We start from the raw sequence: 21,022 nt of genomic DNA, 5'->3' as shown, positions 1-21,022 counted from the left end.
ACATTTTAGGTGCTGTATGAAAATATAAGGATTAACAGTAAAACACGAGGCAGTGCAGGCAGGAGTTTGAGCGCGTAAAGTGGACGTGGATTGACCAAAGCGCTTTGACATGGAGGAGAATAAAAAAAAACACTCGGATTACTGGAATTCTGCCCGAAAACCCTGGGAATCCATCCAAAAGAGGAAAGGTCGCAGGCTGGCTCAGTTGGTCGAACGATCTTCTCCGAGTCTGTGGTTTTAAGAGAGGCCGTCTCCCCGCACACTCCCACCCATACAGACCCCCACGACGGGTGCTCTTGAGGGTCACAGCATGTCGGACGCCAAGCACAGGCTGAGATCTTGTGGTGTGTTAGAGTAGTTGCCGCACCATGGGATCCTCTAGTGGTGGGACATGTCGTTGCATTTATAGCATCTTAAGATACGTGTACGTACTGTAATAGTAATCCTTACGTTTGGTACTACATCATTCACATCGAAGGTCTCACAGGGACATCATAGGATTTAGTGTAAAGTGTAGTGACTGCGCATTTCGTAGGCGAATGTGACAGCCAGTTTGCGCACAGCAACGCCCCGCGAACAGCCGTGAAGTGAGGGATCAATTTTACTTGTGGGGGATTATTGGCTAAGACAGCGGGAGAGAGAAACCCACTCCTTCTCTTGTTGAATAGCGCCCCGGGATCTCTGAGGTCCACCTGAACAGGCAGAAGGTGGTCTCGGTTTAACGTCTCATCTGAAGGTCGGCGCCTCCGACAATGCAGAGCTTCCTCCCGGCAGCTGAGTGGTTTTAGAGTCAAATTGAAATCGAAGCCAGGTCCCCAAAGTATTTCCGTGCATCTAGAGTAATATCGCTCCTGCCTCTCAATGTTATCAACCATGAGTGAGACGCCACCCAGTGGTGACCGACTGGTTGGAGACCCTTGTTCTGGATTCTGGTGCTCCACTTCCCCGGAGGGTTGAATGTCGGAGGAACGCAAGTACAGACACTGAGAATCTCTCCCAGGATCCTGGCCAATCACTCATTCACCTCGTGGCTGTTTGCAGGAACCTTGCTGACGTAATACAGCTGCTGCGATTCCCACACCGAACAGTCGCTACACTTGACAGTAATTGCCACGAAGCACTGAGAGGTTTTGACGTGAAGAGGAGCCGTAAAAGTGCGAACGTTTTCTCTCCCTCTTTGGTTAAGGCCAGCACTCACCGGCAGGTCAGTCAGTCAGTTTGGGGCAGGGCCTCAACACATCGTCGAAATGTCTCAAAGCGCTTCACAGGATTTTACTGTAGTGCAGTGACTGTGTATTTTGTAGGCGAGTTCACAAACAGCTATGAAAGTGAATGACCGTTATTTTCTATATTTGGGGGATTGTTGGCCCAGACACCGGGCAAAATTCCATTCCCTTTTTGAAAAGTGTCACAGGATGTTTAACATCAACCCGAACAGACAGACAGAGCCTCGGTTTAACATCTCATCCGAAGGACGGCAACTCCGGCAATACAACACTCGCCCCCACCCTCCCCCAGTACAGCACTGAAGCATCAGCCTAGACAACAACGACGACGACAGCAAATTCCATTTACACAGTGCCTTTCGCGTCGGGAGGATGTCCCAAGATGTTGGACAGTCAGGGACCTGAGCAGCAGGTTGGGATCAGAAGGGAGGGAGGGTAGGGGGGTAGGAGGGTGACGGAAGGCGCGGTCGAAGAGGAGGGTCTTGAGATGTGCCTTGAAGGAGGCGAGGGAGGGGGCGAGGCGAAGGGACTGTGGGTGGAGTTCCAAGGGTGGGGGGTGGGGGGGTGCGTTGAATCGGTAAACTGCTGATTCAGAGACGAGAGTGAGACCGATCTACCGACCGAACTGGCCTTACACCATCTTTGTGTGTTCTACAATCAGAGTAATTACAGAGTCAGAGACTGACTGGCTGCACAGACCTGCTGGGACATCACCGCGCTATTTGCATGACTTGTCTGTGGAGCCCGAGGGCAGGTGGAGATGTCAGCCCTGAGATGCATGGCTCCAGTTCTGATTTCTGCTGCTATTCTGCCCCAGGCTCTGTACAACAACCACGCAAAGGGTGCTGTGATGTCCCGGCAGGTCTGCAAGCTCGGGCACTCCCAGCTCCCTTTATGTGCTCGTGGCATTTAACGCTTATTCAGCAAACTAACCGTCCATGTGCCTGGTTCGTGATAGCCCTGGGGAATTCTGCTCTACAACAATAACAGCTTGCATTTATACAGCAACCCCCCCACCACCCCCACTCCCCACTTCACGCAGGGTAGCATCTCGGACCGCTTAACGGTGGCGGAGCCCGACAGCGAGCCGGGAGGGGGGAGGAGGGAGGAGGGAGGAGGTGACCGTATGTACAGCGAAGAGGAAGGGCCTACGGTTGGGATCTAAAAGAATGGAAACCCGGGTCCTCTCGCTTGTACATGTCGTGTCCCAAACTAGCAAGGTAGGATGGGGAGAGACGGACGAGAGGTTTGAAGGTGAGGGTCTCGAACCCGACCTGTTGGGCGACAGATTGCCAATAGTGGACCTCGTGGTGAGGTGACCCCACGCCTGGGGTTTCGAAGCCTGCAGAGTGTTGTGGGTGGGGGAGAGACGGAGGGAGGGAGAGAGAGAGAGCGAGGGAGAGGGAGGGAGATATAACCGGTAATCATTGACAATAGTTTAATGAAAGAGTCTTTCTCTCCTGGATGGCATTCCACAATATGTGCTGACAGCACAAACTCTGATCAATAAGTAACCACATTCGTCAAGGAATGGACGTTCGAGCAGCCAGGCAGATAGCAGCAGGTAATGTGGAAATCTTTGTAGCACACTGCGTTTAATCATTCATTCATTCATTCATTCAGTGATCAAATCTAACTGAACAAAAGCAGTCTTGGATGCAGCCACGAGCAATCCTGTAATAATAATAATAACAATAACAATAACAATAATGATTCCCCCCAAATAATAATGATAATTTGGTCACTCAATCCGCGATTGTTTGGGGGAACGCTGCTGTGCGCAATTGGCTGCCACGTTTCGCCCCCAAAATATGCAGTCGATTCACTTTACAGTATATTCTGAGAAGCGCTATATGAAATAACAATAATTATAATAATAATCCTGGCATTTGATACAGCGCCTCATCACGTCTTCGAGACGTCTCAAACGGCTTCACAGAATACGCTGTAAAGTGCAGTGGCTGCATGTTCTGTGGGAGAAACGAAGCAGCCAACGGTGCACAGCAGCGACCCCCCGAACAGTCGTGTGTTGAAGTGACCAATTTATTATTACGTTTTTAAGGAACTATCACCTCCAGAAAAGCGATCCGCCAATCCACTAACAACTGGGTCCCTACTTGCCCAACCATTTCGCCCTGGAGGGAATCGAACCCAGGTCTCTCGCTTGTGAGGCGAGTGCTCTAACCACCGAGCTACAGGAATCCACGCAAGGATTATTATTATTTGGTTATGATTATTATTACAGATCACCAACTATTGGACTGCCACCTGGTGGATCGATATGGACCATGTCTTGTCAGGAATGGGAGGGAGGGGGAAACGTGGTCGAGGTGTCAGGTCTTTGCTGCGCACTGTGTGTTGGTGCGGAGTTCATGGCGAATGTTTGTTTATGGGCAGATAAAGTTTCTAGAACTTTCCCTCCCTCAGAAACAGTCTGTTAATAATTAAAGAATAACAGCTCTGCGTCCAAGCAATCGTGCCAGCCTCCTGAATACTGCTACCTCTCGCTGCCCGTCATTGTTGTTGACAAAATATAACAACAACAGCTTGGATTTATATAGCCCCCCCCGTGCCGGGCGGTGTCTCAGAGCGCTTAAATCCATCGCTGGGGCGATTTGTCGAAAGAGCCAGAGCTTCTGCAGTTCACTGGAGTGGACGCACTGTAGTATATAATCATAAACACCTTAACACGTCTCAAAAGCGCTTCACGGAATATACTGTAAAGTGAATTGACTGTATATTTTGTGGGCCAAACACGGCAGCCAATTAATTGCGCACAGCAGCGTCCCACGCTGTGTAGTCGTGGATTGAGTGACTTCAACTTTTTTTTTTGGAGGGATTATTCAGGTCTCGGCTGAAGACCTTTCTCTTCGACCGCGCCTTCGGTCACCTTCGCCCCCCACGCTCCCCCTGGCTCCTCCCCCACCCCCCTGGCTCGGGGCCGGGATCCATTACTGTAAAGCGCTCTGAGACGCCGTCCGACGTGGAGGGCGCTATATAAATCCAAGTTGTTGTTTTTATTACCACTGGAAAGCGATCCGCCAATTGACTTAACAACTGAGTTCCAACATACTGCTGTGTAAACAGAGACGTGTGGAGTAATAATCTTGCCTAGGGTTTCGCCCCGGCTGGGAATCGAACCCAGGTCCTCTCGCTTACGAGGTGAATGCGCTAACCACTAGGCTACGGGGACTCCACATGTCTGGGGTTTGACTGCACTGCCGAAATTCTCTTACATCGGTTATTGCATCTTTCGCTATGAAGAGTGACTACCCAACCTGTTAGGGCTTTGACTTGCAGGGTTAATGAGCTAAGTGTGTGATGGTCACTTCTCAAATAATTATACCAAACATTCATGAACTAGTGGACTCGGCCCCCTACAGAGACCTTCAGACAGAGCCAGGCACCACTTGCCGCTGCCAGGTCGTGCACAGGACAGGTTAGAGACAGAGTGAAGCTCCCTCTGCACTGTCCTGCTGTCAGGTAACAACGCACAATCTTTTCCCAGGCCCTAATGAGGACACAAGCAAGTGAGGCTCCAGTCTTTGGGAGCTGCGCGTGCGAGACTCTGCCGCACTATATCTCTTGACTTTGAGGTTGAGACGCTTTGCTGAAAAAAATAATTGGCTGCAGTGTGGACAGACAGAGGAGCCTGCTGTGCAGGTTAGGTCGGTTTCGTGCAGTCGTGCAGAATGTTTCGGACAGAGACACACTGAGGACTGAGCTATGTTTTTGGGGGTGGGTGGGTGGGTGAGGGTGGTTGTGGGGTGGGGGTGGGGGATGTCAGCCGGGTGTCTGACATGCGTGGAAACCCATCGCCGTTGCTTAAGAGCATCCAAACCGAGCAGAGAATTCCGCGCATCCCACCTACATGTGCAAGTTCCACCGCTCGCTCCGATTAAGCGCCCACTTCGTGACGACAACTTTTCGTTGCAAGGAAGATTTGATATCAACGGGTTGAATTTCCGGCTTCCCTTTTAACAGGGGGCATCAAACCTCAGACGGAGGGGTTGGGGGGATATCGGTGGGTTGCGGGTGGGGGTTGGTCCCATCTGGGGACGGTTGGTGGGAGGAGTGTGGGCGTGAGAGGTGTTGTTGATCACGAAAGAGGCATTTGTGACCCACATGGATAAACGACAAGAGCAACAGCTTGTATTTATACAGCGCCCCTCACGCAGGGTAGCGCCCCAGAGCGCTGATAGACCCGACGACACACAGGAGAGAAGCGATGAATAGAGCGTGACGGACGGAGGGACACGCACACAGCTCAGCGACTGTGCAGCTGAGTCTAAGCAGCGCACAAAGGTCTCGGGGAATGATTAACTAAACGGAGACACCGAGAGTCGGGAAACAGTGGATGGGTCGCCTACACAGTCGCTGTGCCGGGTGGGGGAGAGGGAGGTGAGGCGGGGGCGGGTTGAGAGTGGGGGTGGTGGGGAGTGGGGGTGATGGGGTGCATCGTCCTCGACACAGTGACACACTGCCCTCTGCAAGCACTTTGCGTGCGCTGACACACTGTATAAAGAGCAGGTGCTGACAGCTGTAGGCTGCCGTATATATGTATGCGCCGCCTGTTCAAACAGCCTTGTCTCTCTCTCTCTCTCTCTCCGCTCTCTCTCTTCTCTCACAAACCCGCCCAGGTTGGGGATATAATTGCAGGCATGAGTCAGTACAGTGCCAGGTGCTGGCGGACTGCCATTTCTCTGGTTTTAAAGTTCGCTCAGAGAAAGAGAGAGAGAGAGAGAGAGAGATTGAAACACCTGAATTTCTACTGAAATGACATGGCTGGCTTTCCCCTCCACTGGCACACACCGAGCGGCAAGAAAACAGGTGCTTTTTTTTTAAAAAAAAGGGTTTCTTCTTGCGCGTGTTTTTTTTTTGTCCTTAATCTCGATCCTCGACGCGCCTTCATGCCTTTAAGCCTTTGTGGTTCGTTTTTTTTTTTAACTTGTGGTTTCGCTGCATTGCAACGAGCTCCAGAAACCTTTAGCCCCAGCCCGCGAATCACCAGTGCAATCCCTTTAAAGGTGCCTTGCAGGAAGCCATTTATGGCAGCGAATTTCAGCTGTCTGATTGCATGTGCAGCGCCTCTTGATTAACGCAGAGCGCTGGCTGCTTTATAATTAGTCAAATGTTTTCTGCTTCAGTTGTAAGGGGAATGGGCGAGGGTAGTATTAGGAACACAGCGGCAGGAGGAGGCCATTCAGCCCCACTGAGTTCCTCAGTGTTAGACAAGTCCGGCCTCTTAGGCTGATAATAATAATAATAATGATGATGATAATAAACCTTGCATTTGATATAGCTCCTCATCACGTCTTCGAGAGGTCTCAAAGTGCTTCACAGGATACACTGTAAAGTGAATTGACTGTATAGTTTGTGGGCGAAATATCTCTTAGGTTTTACGACGTCTTTCACGTCAGGAGGACAGGATGCCTCAAAGCGCTTCGGAGGATTCACCGTGAAGTGTAGTGACTGTTTAGGCAACCTACTTAGACCAGGCAGGCCTCTTCATTCTTGAGAGAAGACGATTCCGAGGGGACTTATAGAGGGGTAGAACATTTTAAAGGGGATCGAAAAAAGCGAGCACGCAACAACACGTCAGGAGACACCGAGAACAGTAGAACAAAAGGACACAGGTTTAGAGTTGCAAAAAGGGCGATTTCAGGCAGCACCGTCCCACAAACAGCCATGAAACTAATGACCAATTTTATCTGGGGGATTGTTGGCCAGGATGACGTGAGAGAGAAACTCCCTTCTCTTTTCGAATAGTGCCGTGGGACCTTTAATGTCCACATGAATAGGCACAGACGGGACTTCAGTTTAACGTCTCATCTGAAGGATGGCATCTCAGTCGGTTTAGACTATGTCAGTTCAAGTCCCGATGTGAGGACTTGAACCTACAACCTGCTGGACGCTGCAGGCGAGACTGTTACCACCTGAGCCAGGCTGACCACATTTTCCCTGTGATGCAGCTCACATCAATCGCCAGCGCAGGGCTGGCAATAGGCTGAAAAGTTAGTACGAGATCACAAGAGAGATTTGGATGGAGTACTTCCTTAGGCCTATTTGGTCTCGTGCTTCCAGAACACCCATCGACCGTACTCCCTTCGCAGCACTACAAATCTTCTTTTATCTGATGCAAATTTTTTCTGGTCATCACCGCTGTGCTGCTCCTTTTGCCCAAACAAAGTATACAGTCACTACACTTTACAGTATATTCCATAAAGTGCTTTGAGACGTCTCGAAGACGTGATAAGGCGCTATATATCAAATGCAAGGATTATTATTATTTTTCCAAACTTGTCCCAACTTTTAAATGCCCCCAAGGGGCCTGGAAGTAACATATTTTAGAGGTGTTTCAGGACGGATTGCGAATGGACAGAGTAGGACCGGTGACGTGAGGTGGAATAAACAAGGTTAGAGAATGCAGAGAGATGAGGAGAGAAGAACAGCGAACAGCGCAAGTAGAATTGAAGTCTTTGAATGTTTTATTTTCGGTTTAGATTGAGCTTGTGGTGTTTGTTTCAGTTCATGTTACGGGACAAAGCCTCCACTGATACTTGAGTAACTTTATTCCTGTAATACTCGTTTTTAATTTCAACGTCTCAGTGTCTGAGCTGAAAATATGCACCACCGTCTGGGTCACAGAGATTGGGATTTCCATGGGACTGCACGAGGTGAATAGTAATATTATTGCCTCTGCCAGCGACTGCGAGCGCTGTCCAACAAACAACTCACATCGTTCGTCCCGATTGTCACAGAGATGATCGAGGCAGGAGTTGAATGTCATCGTGTTGGCCAGGTAGTCAAAGAGATGAGAGTCGAAGAGGGTTTCAACGTGCCAGTGCTGCGCTCCTGATACTCAAACCCTCTGTCTCCTCCACTCAAATGTAATGGTAATAATCCTCACATTTGATCCGGCCCCTGATCGTGTCATCGAGTCGTCTCAAAGCGCTTCACAGGATGTACTGTAAAGTGGAGTGACTGTGTATTTTGTTGGTGAAACGCGGGAGCCAGTTTGCACACAGCAAAGCCCCACAAACAGCCAAGGAACGAGGGACCAGTTTTATTTTGGGGAGGGGAGGTGGTGGCCAGGACACCTGGAGAGACAATCCCCCTTCTCTTTTCGAGTAGTGCAGTGGAAAATCTTTTAACATTCACCTGACCTGAACAGGCAGATGATTTATTTTAAACTATTTATTTGTTTTATTTATTCTAAATATATTGAGTTGGGGCTTGAATTCTGTTTCTTTTGTTTCAACAGTCTCTGGGGATTAGCCGAGTTCTCCGTGTTTGACCATCATTGGCCATCAGGCTTCCAGCCTCTCTGCCCCCATCCTCTGGAACTCCATCCCTCCATGCCTTCGCCTCGCTGTTCCTACACTCCCTGCCCTCCACCCTCGCTGCTCCCAACTTTCCTTACTCCCCCCCATTCCCCCAACTCGGGTCCAAATCCCTAACTGTCCAGCACTTTGGGACGTCCTTCTGATGTGAAAGGCGCTTTAACACGGCGCCCGTGTTGGGGTCTCACAGTAGTGTTATTGTGCTAACGATAGGCTTATAATGACAATGACTACAAAGACCTGAACGGGCAGATGATTTATTTTAAACTATTTATTTGTTTTATTTATATCAAATATATTTAGTTGGGGCTTGAATTCTGTTCCTTTTGTTAATGGTGTAACTGTGCCAACATAGAGTCGGAATTAGACAAATATTTGTGGTGAGAAAGGTGCGGACTCTTTGCAATGTGTCAAGACTCTTTACACAGTCGTTAACCTGAGTAAAGAAATACTTCCTGGTGTCTGTCCTGAAATTACCCCTTTACGTAACTCTGCACCTGTGTCCTCTTGTTCTAACTGTATTGGTGCATCCCAAAAGTACTGCCCTGGTTCTACTTTTTCCAATTCCATTTAAAATCCCGTCGCTGAGACCTCCTCACGGGATTTGTGACTGCGCTTTCTGTAGGCGGACGTCTGAAATGAGATGGCGTTGCGTTTCTGGATTGTTGGAACTCCATTCCCCCAGACCCTCCTCTTCAACCACCCTCCTACCCCTACCCTCCCTGCCTGCCACTCTTACTTGATCCCAACACCCCCTGCCCTAGTCCAAATCTCTGGCTGTCCAGCACCTTGGGACGTCCTCCTAGGGTGAAAAGACCTGCGCAAATATAATCTGTCGTTGTTGTTGTTGGACTTCACATTTCACACCGATCTCCGTGATCATCGAACAATACTCCAAAGTGTGTTGGTGCAGGGAGTAGCACCGGTATAGAAAGCCAAAAAAGGAGATTAGGGTTCAAAACCCTCATCCTTGCCTTCAAGGCCTCCCACGGCCTTGCCCCTCCCAAACCTCTGCCACCTGCTGATCCCTATCAACCTGTCCGCTCCCTCCACTCAGCAGCCTCTGGCCTGTTCGACATCCTCCTGGGGGTGGGCCGGGCCTTTAGACTTTCTGCCCCCACTCTATGGAACTCCTTCCCACATTCCCTTCGCCTTGCTCCCTCCTGTCCCTCTTCTAGGCGCATCTGAAATCCCTCCTCTTCGAACAAGCCTTCGGCCACCCTCCCTCGACCCTCCCCGATCCTGACCCCCCAGCTCGGATCCAAACCCTTGACCGTCCGGCGCCTTGGGAGGTCCTCCCGACGTGAAAGGCGCTGTGCAAATGTCATTTTGTTTGGTATTGTATTTGACAAGTGCCATGAAGGAAACCGTGCGGACAAACAAGGTTTTTTTTATATAACTCCTCACCACATCGGACTATCTCAGTGGCAACTTACTATCAGGTCTAACAGAGGAGTAACTGAAGTGATGCAAGAGGTGCAGTCGTGCCAAGGCACACGAGATTATGCCGCACAATCCATAGTTAGCAGAATGACTCGTGTTCTCCCTTATTATGACAAGCCGTCTCAAAGAGCCCAAGTGTAGTGACTGTTTTTGTAGGCAATTTAGCTGTGATTTGAGCCAGCAACGTCATGAGATGCAAAAACAATTTGGGCGATTGTTGGCCAGGACACTGGGAGAAACATCCTTCTCCTTTCCAACGGTGTGCTTGGATTTTTAATGTCCACCTGAATAGGCAGATGGGAACTCAGTACCACCAGCAAAGCAGCAGTCTCCAGTATCAACGGGTCAGACTAACGCTGACCAAGTGCTTGATACAAGGCTGAACACACATTTTTCTGAGCCAAAGCTAGATACTGATTGAGCTACGTCGACATCCAGAGTCTGGCTCAGTGGTTAGAGCGCTTGCTCTTGTTAGGAGAGGACCTTGATTTGATTCCAGGGCAGGGTGAAACGTTGGGCAAATTTCCTTACTCCACACGTCTCTGTTTACCTAGCAGTAAGTAGAACCCTGGTTGTTAGTCGATTGATGGATCGCTTTCCTTTGAAAAAAATAACAATAATAATTTGGTAATAATAACTTAATCCACGACCGTTTGTGGGACACTGCTGTGCGCATTTTGCCCGTCAAATATTCAGTCAATTCACTTTACGGTATACTCTGTGAAGCGCTTTGAGACTTCTCAATAATATGATAAGGCATTGTATCAAATGCAAGGATTATCATTATTATTATTGTTATTGGTGGCTGGCAAAGTGTTAAAATCGCGCGCCAGAGTCTGTTGTTGACGTACTCTGGGAGTCGTCAATATACCAGGGATGTGTTGGAACAGATTAACCTTTAGTAATTGACTGATTACTTGCGTTGAATGTTGAAGCCTGTCTGTACTCATACAAGCTTGGAAACTTTCCAACATGCGGTTCAAAAGTACAAACATTTCACATTCTAGAATATGCTGGAGGTGAAGACTTCTTACCTGAGCTATCTCCCTTAAAAGGATAACAAGCAGGGAACTGGCATGGGAGCAAGTATAGTTAGCTCCAGCAGAGGAGCAAGCAACAGCCTAGGCTCGATGGATTGAATGTCTTCTCTTCTGCTGTCAGTGGTTGTGACTGATAGACAGCAAACTGATTTTCCGCCATTTCTCTCTGGTGGACGCGGGAGGGGGATTGACATTTTGCCTTTTGTCCTTCGGATGAGGCGTTAAACCGAGACTCCGTCTGCCTGTTCGGGTACGCGCTAAAGATCCCGTGGCACTGTTCAAAGAAGAGAAGAGAATTTTTCTCTTCCGGTATCCTGGCCAACATTCCTCCTAATTAAAATTGGTCGCTCACTTTGTGCGGGTCGTTGCTGTGTGCAAATTGGCCTCCGCGTTCCGCCCACAAAATACACAGTGACTCTGCTTTCCAGTAAATCCGGTGAAATCCACGTGTCCAATTGTACTATGTCTTCAAAATAATCCTTCCAAAAAAAAATAATGATTTGGTCACTTCGATCCACGACTGTTTGTGGGATGCTGATGTTGCACAATTGGCTGCCGCTTTTCGCCCACAAAATACACAGTCAATTCACTTTAGATTTACAGTACATCCTGTGAATCGCTTTGAGACGTCTCAGGCCAGACACAAAGCCTTCGCAATAAACACTCATCCCAAACATCTACCGCCTGTCTCAGGTATAAAATGCTGAACTTGCCCGAGGTACAGGAATTATTATTGTAATCTGTCACAACTCCAGTCACTGGCAAACCCGCTGCACTGTAACATCAAACAGAGCAAATTAGCGCAGTCTGATTCTCAGCTGTTATGTGGTTTTGTTAAGACGTGAAAACGTTGAAAAAGAACACAGCTCATGTGATTACACACACACACACACACACACACACAGTGCAGGACGCTTCCAGCTCTTGCTGTGACTCTGCAACACTCACTGGGACGGAGAGAGGTGTCAGTGCCAAGAACCCTGCTCTGATTACCATGCCTCGTAAGCCTCGTGGTCACCAAGTCGTGGGTTCAAGCCCCACGCTGGGCAAAGGCTGAATTCTAAGCTAACTCTTACTCTCCAGTGCGGATGTGGGGGAGCGCTGCATTGTGGTGTGGTGTCAGCCTTCGGGTGAGAACCCTGTCTCCCTTTCTGTTTCCCCCCAAAACAGGAGAGAGTTCCCCCTGGTTTCCTGGCAGACAATGAATTAACCCAAATTAATTGGTTTGTCACACTCTTGACCGTTTCTGGGACCTGACTGTACACGGAACCACTACCAGATGTGCCTACAAAACCAGTCACTACACTTGACAGTAATTACCGTGAAGAGCTTTGAGATGTTTTGATGTGAGAAGGGCCTGTGAAAATGCTCTTTCCTTCTTTAGGCTTCCCTTATTCCTGATCCCATTCCCTCCCACAGTATAGAATTCCACTGGATCATGCCAAACCCCTGTTGATGTCTATTGATGTGGTGTCTTGTAGCTCAGTGGTTAGAGCACTCACCTCACAAGCGAGAGGACCTTGGTTTGATTCTCAGGCAGTGCAAATGTTGGGCAAATTTCCTTAGTCCACTCACACGCCTCTGGTTGTTAGTCGATTTGGCGGATCGCTTTTCCAGGGGTAATAATCCCTTCCAAAAAAGAAATTAAAAAAATAACAAAAACGACTGCGGGACACTGCTGTGCGCAATTGTCTGCCGCATTTTGTCCACAAAATACACGCCCACAAAATTTTGCCCACAGAATACACTTTACAGAGTGTGTTCGGTGAAGCGCTTTGAGACGTCTCAAAGACCCGATGAGGCACTATATCAAATGCAAGGATTATTATTATCATTATTATAATAAGTACAAGTATATGCATGCTTCCTGTCTCCTCTAGTTTGGTTGGATTGCTCAGTGACGGGCTGGACTGGTCTAGTGTTTTGTTGTTCCCTTGGATTGCAGCGATGCAGTGCTTAGCTTTCATTGCACTTACAGTGGGGGTGATTGATATTAAACAGTGTGATTTTCTTACTCTCAGCTTGAGTGAACAGAGACGTACGTGTACAATGAGGCTGAGCAGGCAGCGAGTTTTACTACAGCACAGAATGAGCTTGGCTCAGTATGGATCGTACTGCGTGTATGTGTCTCTAGGTCCAACAGCACAGCCACAGCGGGAAGCAAAGAGCTGCTTTTGTGCTAACAGAAATCCTCCATTCGCTTGACTTACCATCATCATAGTTATAGGAACGTAGGAACAAGAGGAGGGTCATTCGGCCCCTCGAGCCTGCTCCGCCAATCTCTTAGATCATGGATCTGTACCTCAACTCCGTTTACCCGCCTTTGCCCCATATTCCTTGAAACCCACACTTGAATGGATCCAGCATCATCCACAGCCTTTTGTGGAGAGAAAGAGTTCCAGATTTCCATAACTCCCTTTGTATGAAAAAATGCTTCACTGATTTCATTCCTAAATGGCCTAGCTCTAATTTTAAGATGATGCCCCTCCTTGTTCTGGATTCCTTAACCCTTCAGAGGAAATAGATACTACTATCAAATTTTTTTTTGATAGCTACTCTATCAAATCCCTTTTAATCATTTTAAACAGGTCAATCAGATCACCCCTCAACCTTCTAAACTCAACAACAACAAAATACACTCGTATAGCTCCCTTCACGTCGGAAAGACGTCCCAGGGCATTGGAATCGTGGGAGTACAAGCCAAGTTTGAAGCACGAATTAGATTTAATTTGGAGAAAGGGTTATCACACACTAAGAGGCAGAGGTTTGTTTGAACGCATTCCAATGTCCAATGGCTGAACACCTGCAACACCGGAAGCTGCTTAGCTGAGAATATCTTACAACTGGTTCAGAGTTTTCCTTTATAAAAGCTGTGACCCAAAGTCCCGAGGAGTGAGTGAGTGAGTGAGTGTACGGTTCGTGAACGGGATCCGCAAATGCCCGAGTTCTGCAGATAAACAGAAACATGTCACGCTGACAGGCAGGAACCGGAGCAGATCCATCTACAGCTTGCCATGGTCAGTGTGACTGACTTAGGAGCTCACAACGACGACAACAACTTGCATTTATAAAACGCCCTTTGCAGGGTAGCATCCCGGGGTACTTGACAGTGGTGGAGAGTGAGGGGAGAGGTGACCGTAAGTAAAAAGGAAGGTCTTTAGGCGGCATTCGAAAGTGGGGAGGGAAAGGGGTTGCCGGTTGGAGGGATTGAGAGCTTCGGGGCGTAGTGGCTGAAAGTGCTTTTTGTGGCTCTGGGTTGCTTGCTCCTCCACCACGCTTCCTCGGTTTATAGCCCCAATACAGCAGCTCGAACAGCGCTGGGAGTGTGCACAAAGTCAGCAGTGCACAGCGAAACAGACCTTGCACCGAGCAAAGTCTTAAATTACGCATCTTATCCCATTACCCTGGAACGGTTCCTAAAGAGCACCCTCACCAGCACGGCCTCCTGCTTGCATATCGGTTACAAAGAGCATTAATGTCTTTTTTCTTCAACGCGTTTCCTTTAGATTTTTTTTGCTGGATATTGTTATGTAAATGACGAGGGTCGATGATGTCACGATGGGATTCTCTGGAGAACAAGTCTAGCTATGGAGACTTGGATTAGCGCACGTGCAGTTAATGTGACATCAGCGTTGGAGGCACTTAAGATTTATGACTCTATCTCTGTTGCTGTTAATTCAGTGCCTCACAAGGTTGGATTCAGTAGTTAGCTCCTGCGGGACCATCAGTGGGGCAGCAACAGAGCAACGAGGAACCCGAACAGCTAGAGCACATCAAAAGAACCCAGCAAAGAATAAGAACATAAGGTAGGACATGAGATAATGAGAGGATTGAGCCCCAGGTCCAGCCCCAATCCCCCAACCTCAGCCCTAAACCCAGTCCCAAAACCTGACCCCAACCCTAAACCTTAGCCCCAACCCCAAGATTTTGAAGACAATTAAATTGCCTCAGAACCAGCTCTATTTCCAGTAAAAATAGATAGCAATTCCGCCTGCCATTTCCAAGCTTGAGCCAAGTGTCAGGTGTCGATCTCCTGTCTTGCCTTCATACCTTGTGGATTCCCATCATCCGAGAGACCTTCCCCACTGAACTCCTACTCCAACATTGTTCATTGTCCCATGGTCCTGTTCATTTGCAGAGAGAGCATCAGTGAAATATATTGTGTGTGTGTGTGTGTCTCAAGGATGGTGTGTGTGTGTTTCGGTGTCTTGGTTTACTGCCTGAAACTGCTCTGAGATGTTCCTGTTATTGGAGGAACTCTGTGTGCAATGGAGGCCTTAAATAAGTTAAGGAATACTTTAAGGAATGCCGCAAATTTTAACTTAATGGGGGAGGATTGAAGGTCGTCTATGTTAGTGAGGGGGACAGGCACTGGGTGCTGTGTGTGAGGCTCGTACTATGTGTGGGTTGAGCTGCCCTGTGGAGGATTGGATGGGATAGAATCATAGAGTTATAGAGTATTGCAGCACAGAGGGAGGCCATTCGGCCCATTGTTCCTGTGCCAGCTCTTTGGAAGAGATACCAAATCAGTCCCACGCCCCCGCTCTTTCCCCATAGCCCCTGCAAACCTTAAGTCCTCTTGAAAGATGGTATTAAGCTGTTTCCACCGCCCTTTCAGGCAGTGCATTCCAGACCGTAACAAGTCTCTGTCTAAAACAATTTCTCCTCATCTCTCGTCTGGACAGAAAGGGTTAAACTCCTGTGACTAACTCCTGCCCCGGGCAGGTACTATTCCCACCATATTTGAGCCGGTGCCAAGAAAAATATTTCATCACGGGATCTCACTGGCGTGTCTGCTATGAATAGGTCGGATAAATTTTTGAAAAAAATGTCGCTGGGAGATCACGTGGGTGAAGGTTCCTCAGTTGTGTGCTGTATTTAAAGGGAGAGAGTGTCACTTTACATCACCCCAGCACACAGGCTCCGGGTTCATTAGAGAGACAGATGATCTGTAATGCGGGTTAGCAACCGCAGCCAGGGGCTGGCTGCTCCCAAGATGGTCACAAACCCTTGTTTGTGAAGAACATTCCACCCTTTTGTAAGTAGACGTCGGGTGTGTAATCACGTCGTGTCCTGTGCGAGTGTGAGACTGAGCCTGAGGGAGTGCGAGACGGGGCGCGAGGGTGCGTGGGACTGTGTGAGGGTGTGCGAGGGGGTGTGAGTCTGCGCGAGAGAAAGTACGGGAGCGTGCGAGACAACGTGCGGAGATGGGCGATAGAGGGTGTGTGAGACGGAATGTGAGTCTGTGCAAGAGGAAGTGTGAGAGGGTGCGAGAGAGCGCGCGTGAGTGTGTGCAAGAGAGAGAGTGTGTATGAGAGAGCGACAGCGTGTGCGTGTGTGTGTGTATGGCGTGCAAGAATGAGTGCGTGTGCGTCTGCGCGAGCTTGTGAGTGTGCTTTAATCAAACCCTGTCTTGTATTTGTGCGAGAGAGAGGGAGAGAGAGAGAGAGAGAGTGTGTGTGCGTGTGTGCCTGGACAGAGTGTCGTCCAGAGTGGGGGAGGTACAATACAACAACAACAACAAAATCACATTTGTGCAGCGCCTTTCACTTCGGGAGGATGTCCTAAGGCGCTGGACATTCAGGGATTTGGACCCGAGCTGGGAGTCGGGATTAGGAGGGTGGAGGGCAGGGAGGGTACGAGGGTGGCCAAAGGCTCGGTCAAAGAGGAGGGTTTTGAGACGGGCCTTGAAGTAGGCAAGGGGAGGGAGCGAGGCGAAGAGAATGTGGGATGGAGTTTCAGAGGGAGGGGGTAGAGAGGCTGAAGGTCCAATGGTGGGACGAGGGATGTGGAGCAGACCAGAGCCTTCCGAGGGGAGGGAGCAGACAGGCTGATAGGATGCCACTTGCTCAGCCCCACAGAGACTTGACTTTGGCAAAGTGTCAACACACATTGACTGACATCACACTCTCACCACTACTGCTCTACCTTCCTCTGGACAGGCATCAGAGAGACATCGGATAGAGCGAATCATTTTTTTTTTGGGGTCATGAGTGTCTGACTCATGCGGAAACCCAGCACCGTGCTTGCGAGTATCCAAACCAGACTGGCTCACTCGCTTCACGGCTTGTTTGTGTGGGACATTGCTGTGCGCAAATTGGTTGCTGCCGCATTTGTCTACAAAATACACAGTAAAATTCCTGTGATGGGTTTGAGATGTTTTTTGGTGATAAGGTCCTGTATCCAAGGCAAGGATTCCATCGTATCTCTTTCCTATTAATCAATGATTATCCAAATAATAATGATAATAGTCCTTGAATTGAATATAGCGCCTTATCACGTCTTCGAGACGTCTCAAAGCGCTTCATAGGTTATACTGTATACTGTATAGTGTTTAAATCCCTCCATGCTTTGGCATCCACCCTATCTCTCCCTCACAGCGCTACCTGCTGCCTCCACTCTACTGGGTCCGACCTTCTCCTTGTCCCTTGAATCCTCCCCTCCACCATCGGCAGCTGTGCCTTTTGCCCTACGCCCCCAAGCTATGGAACTCCCTCTCTCAATCCCATCACCTCGCCCTCTCCTTCCCCATTTTCAGGTTGCTCCTGAGGACCTTCCTCTTCGACCGTGCCTACGGTCACCTTTCCCCTCCCCCTTGGCTCGGCATCGGGCTCTACCACTCTACATAAATGCAAGTTGTTGTTCTGGTTGTTGTAAAGTGAATTGACTGTATATTTTGAAGACGAAACATATTGCCATTGCTGTGAAGCTGGGTCAGATACGCTTATGGTTACCTAGAACTTCGAACAGTGCTCCTCCATCCTCTACTGTCAAGCGGCCTTTGACGCTGCTCTGCGTGAGAGTCTGTATAAATGCTAGTTGTTGAGTTGTTGAATGCACTTGTTCGTTGGCGTTAAGATTGACTTTGGGGACAATAACGGTATCGGAACAGCCCAGATCAGGAAATTGAGTGAATTCGCTTGTTTCCTGTATTATTTTGACCAAATTTCTGTCTCTGCGATGCCCGACTCTACAGAGGAAATTTCAGGTGAATTGGCTGTGTATTTTGTGGGCGAAACGCGGCAGCCAATTGCGCACAGCAGTGTCTTACAAACATTGGTGGTTTGAGTGACCAAATAATTATTATTATTATTTTTATTTATTTATTTTTCGAAAGAGTTTAATTAATCCCCCCGGAAAAGCGATCCGCCAATCGACTGCCGGGTTCCTACTTACTACTGGGTAAACTGAGGCGTGAGGAGTGAGGAAACCTGATAAATAAAATAAAACCATATTTATTCTCCGGCTTGCGAGGGTATAACAGCCTCTTTGTTCTCAGTATCGGAGGTCGGGTTGAGTCAGTCTAACTCTGGACTAATTCAACGCAGTGGAATGTGGCACAACAAATGGCGTGCGTGGAGTGAACAAGGATGTCGCTTTGTGTTAGCACCTCAGCCAGCACCAAACCCGTTTTGCCTCATTGGTAAAGATAACACCAACATGGGAGAAGAGATTAATATCTAAACTGGTTTTATTGGGAGGTGTTGGATTTCTGCCAGTAGGGGTTTTCACTGGAGTCCTCAGCGCTAATAACTGCGGCAGCCCCCTCGCTCTTCAACTGTCTCGTCTAACAATTGATGGATATTAACAGTAATAATCCTTGCATTTGACATAGCCCCCAATCACATCTTCGAGACGTCTCGAGACGCTTCACAGAATGTACTGTGGAGTAAATTGATGGGACTGTGTGTTTTGTGGGCGAAACGCGGCAGCCAATTGCGCACGGCCGTGTCCCACAAACAGCCGTGGATTGAAATGACCGATTTATTATTATTATTTTTGAAGGAATTATCATTACCCCCAGAAAAGCGATCCATCAATCGACTACCAACAGGGTTCCTGCTGACGGCTAGGTAAACAGAGGCGTGTGTAAGGAAACTTGCCCGACATGATAAGACACTACATCAGATGCAAGGATTATTATTGTTATTATTATTGTTGTTGTTTGTCTAATTCTATGTCTCTTTCTCCCGTTGCCAGATGCTGATATGGACAATGTCGCCTTGGAACATGAACTTAGCCCCAAACTTGACAACTTCTTTCAAGGTGGGAAATTGCAGAAGGACATCTCTACGATACCTCCCAACGGACACAGCTTGACTTTGCCCCAGTGCCAGGAACTGCACAGGTCACAGCCAGTTCACATACATGTCAAAAGGTACGGTCCTTGTTTAACACACTTTTTTTTTCTCTCTCAATTGCTGTGCGCAATTGGCTGCCGCGTTTCGCTCACAAAATGCACAGTCAATTCACTTTACAGTGTGTTCTGTGAAGCGCTTTGGGACGTCCTCCCGACCTGAAAAGCGCTATATCAAATGCAAGGATTATTATTATTATTATTATCTCAACGACGTGTTAAGGCACTATATTAAATACAAGGATTATTATTAGTTAAATATAGTCATTTACTACAAGTATATTCCATGAAGCACTTTGAGACATCTTGAACACATGCTAAGGCGCTATATCAAAAGCAAGACTGACTTATTATTACTTATTATTATGATTATACCATAATAATTATTACATCACACTATAATTACTTATTATTATTAAAACCATCACCAAGAGATACGATGTTTCCTGCAGTTCTGCTTTCTCTCCGGTGACACAGCGAGTCGATAGTGGTAACCCAGAGGAGAGGATGCTTTGCAGTGTTGTGTCCCCCCAAAAAAACAATCATAAGTTCTTCAGACAATAACATTCTCTATAGAATCATAGAATAGAATCATAGAATCGTGCAGCACAAAAAGAGGCCATTCGGCCCATCGAGTCTGTGCCGGCTCTTTGAATAGAGCAATTAATGTCAATCCCACTCCCCGGCCCTTTCCCCATAACTCTGCAAACCCGTCCTCCTCAAATACCCGTCCACCGCGTTTTTAAAAGTAGTTATCGAATCGGCCTCGACCGCCCTTTCAGGCAATGCCTTCCAGATTCGAACAACTCGCTGCGTGAAAATATTTCTTCTCACCTCCCCTCGGCTTCTTTTAGAGACTATTTTGAATCTGTGACCTCGAATCACCGACACACCCACCAGTGGTAAACAGTTTTTCCCTTTCTAACCTATCAAATCCCCTCATGATTTAGAAGACCTCTATTAGGTCTCCTCGTAACCTTCTCTGCTCCAATATATCGATAATGTGGCGGGTGGAGAAATTCCAACCAGGTCTAAATTTACTCTTGAGTGTTAGGGTGTGCAGAATGCGAGGATTATTATTATTATTGTTGAGTTTCCTTACTCCCCACACACCTCTGTTTACCTAGCAGTTAATGGGTATCCGGTTATTAGTCGATTGGCGGATCGCTTTTCCGGGGGTAATAATTTCCTAAAACAATAGTAATAAAAAAATTGGTCAGTTCAATCCATGGCCGTTTGTGGGGACGCTGCTGTGCGCATTTGGCTGCCGAGTTTCACTCACAAAATATAAAGTCGATGTATATTCTGTGAAGCGCTTTGAGACGTCTCGAAGACGTGATAAGGCGCTGTGCCAAATGCAAGGATTTTTATTATTTATATTATAAAAGGCTGCACACAGACACATTGCCCTCTTGCTCTGGCTGTTGTGCAGTCACGGTGATCTGAAGCAATGGGTGTTTGTTATTTACAAGGCAACTGAAAGAGGAGGAACACAGCACAGCATCACTTCCCACCATCCCAAACCCGTTCCCAGAACTCTGCAGCTCGTCCAGCTCCTCAGCCCTCAACAGCTGCCCCAAGGCAACGGGACACAGAGGCATGTATGTGAGTATGAGTTCTGCCATTCAATAAAATAGAGGGTGTCTGTCTGTCTAACTGTGTGTCTGCGTCTGTTTGTTTGTCTGTCCATCTGTCTGTCCATGCCTTCCCTTCCATAGCTCAGTGGTTAGAGAGCTCGCCTCGCGAGCGAGAGGACCCGGGTTCGATTCCCAGCCAGGGCGGAACCTTAGGCAAGTTTCCTTACTCCACACACACGCCTCTGTTTACCAGCAG

The 21,022-nt window shown here is 48.2% G+C and overlaps 1 protein-coding gene and 1 non-coding gene across 9 annotated transcripts in view; one reads left to right on the top strand and one right to left on the bottom strand.

The window, feature by feature from the left end:
- The window catches only part of LOC103183783 (growth factor receptor-bound protein 7), a 40,369-nt gene that overhangs the window by 6,263 nt on the left and 13,084 nt on the right, over window positions 1-21,022 (top strand). For 2 of the 8 annotated variants that reach the window (XM_042343184.1, XM_042343181.1), the window contains exons 3-4: window positions 19,033-19,210; window positions 20,662-20,794. In XM_042343184.1, coding sequence (XP_042199118.1) covers window positions 19,033-19,210; window positions 20,662-20,794 — 311 coding nt within the window. Of the gene's footprint in view, window positions 1-4,793; window positions 4,890-5,548; window positions 5,628-5,901; window positions 6,057-7,538; window positions 7,643-14,733; window positions 14,859-15,755; window positions 16,091-19,032; window positions 19,211-20,661; window positions 20,795-21,022 lie in introns of those variants that run through there. The other 6 variants (XM_042343185.1, XM_042343187.1, XM_042343189.1 and 3 more) reach the window with 6 other exon arrangements.
- Window positions 4,347-4,419, bottom strand: trnat-cgu. Its single transcript has one exon. It is a non-coding gene; the product is annotated as a tRNA-Thr (tRNA).

Source organism: Callorhinchus milii, unplaced genomic scaffold (assembly GCF_018977255.1).
Source record: "Callorhinchus milii isolate IMCB2004 unplaced genomic scaffold, IMCB_Cmil_1.0 Scaffold23, whole genome shotgun sequence".
NCBI classification, from domain to species: domain Eukaryota; kingdom Metazoa; phylum Chordata; class Chondrichthyes; order Chimaeriformes; family Callorhinchidae; genus Callorhinchus; species Callorhinchus milii.
This window is presented reverse-complemented; position numbering and strand designations above follow the sequence as displayed.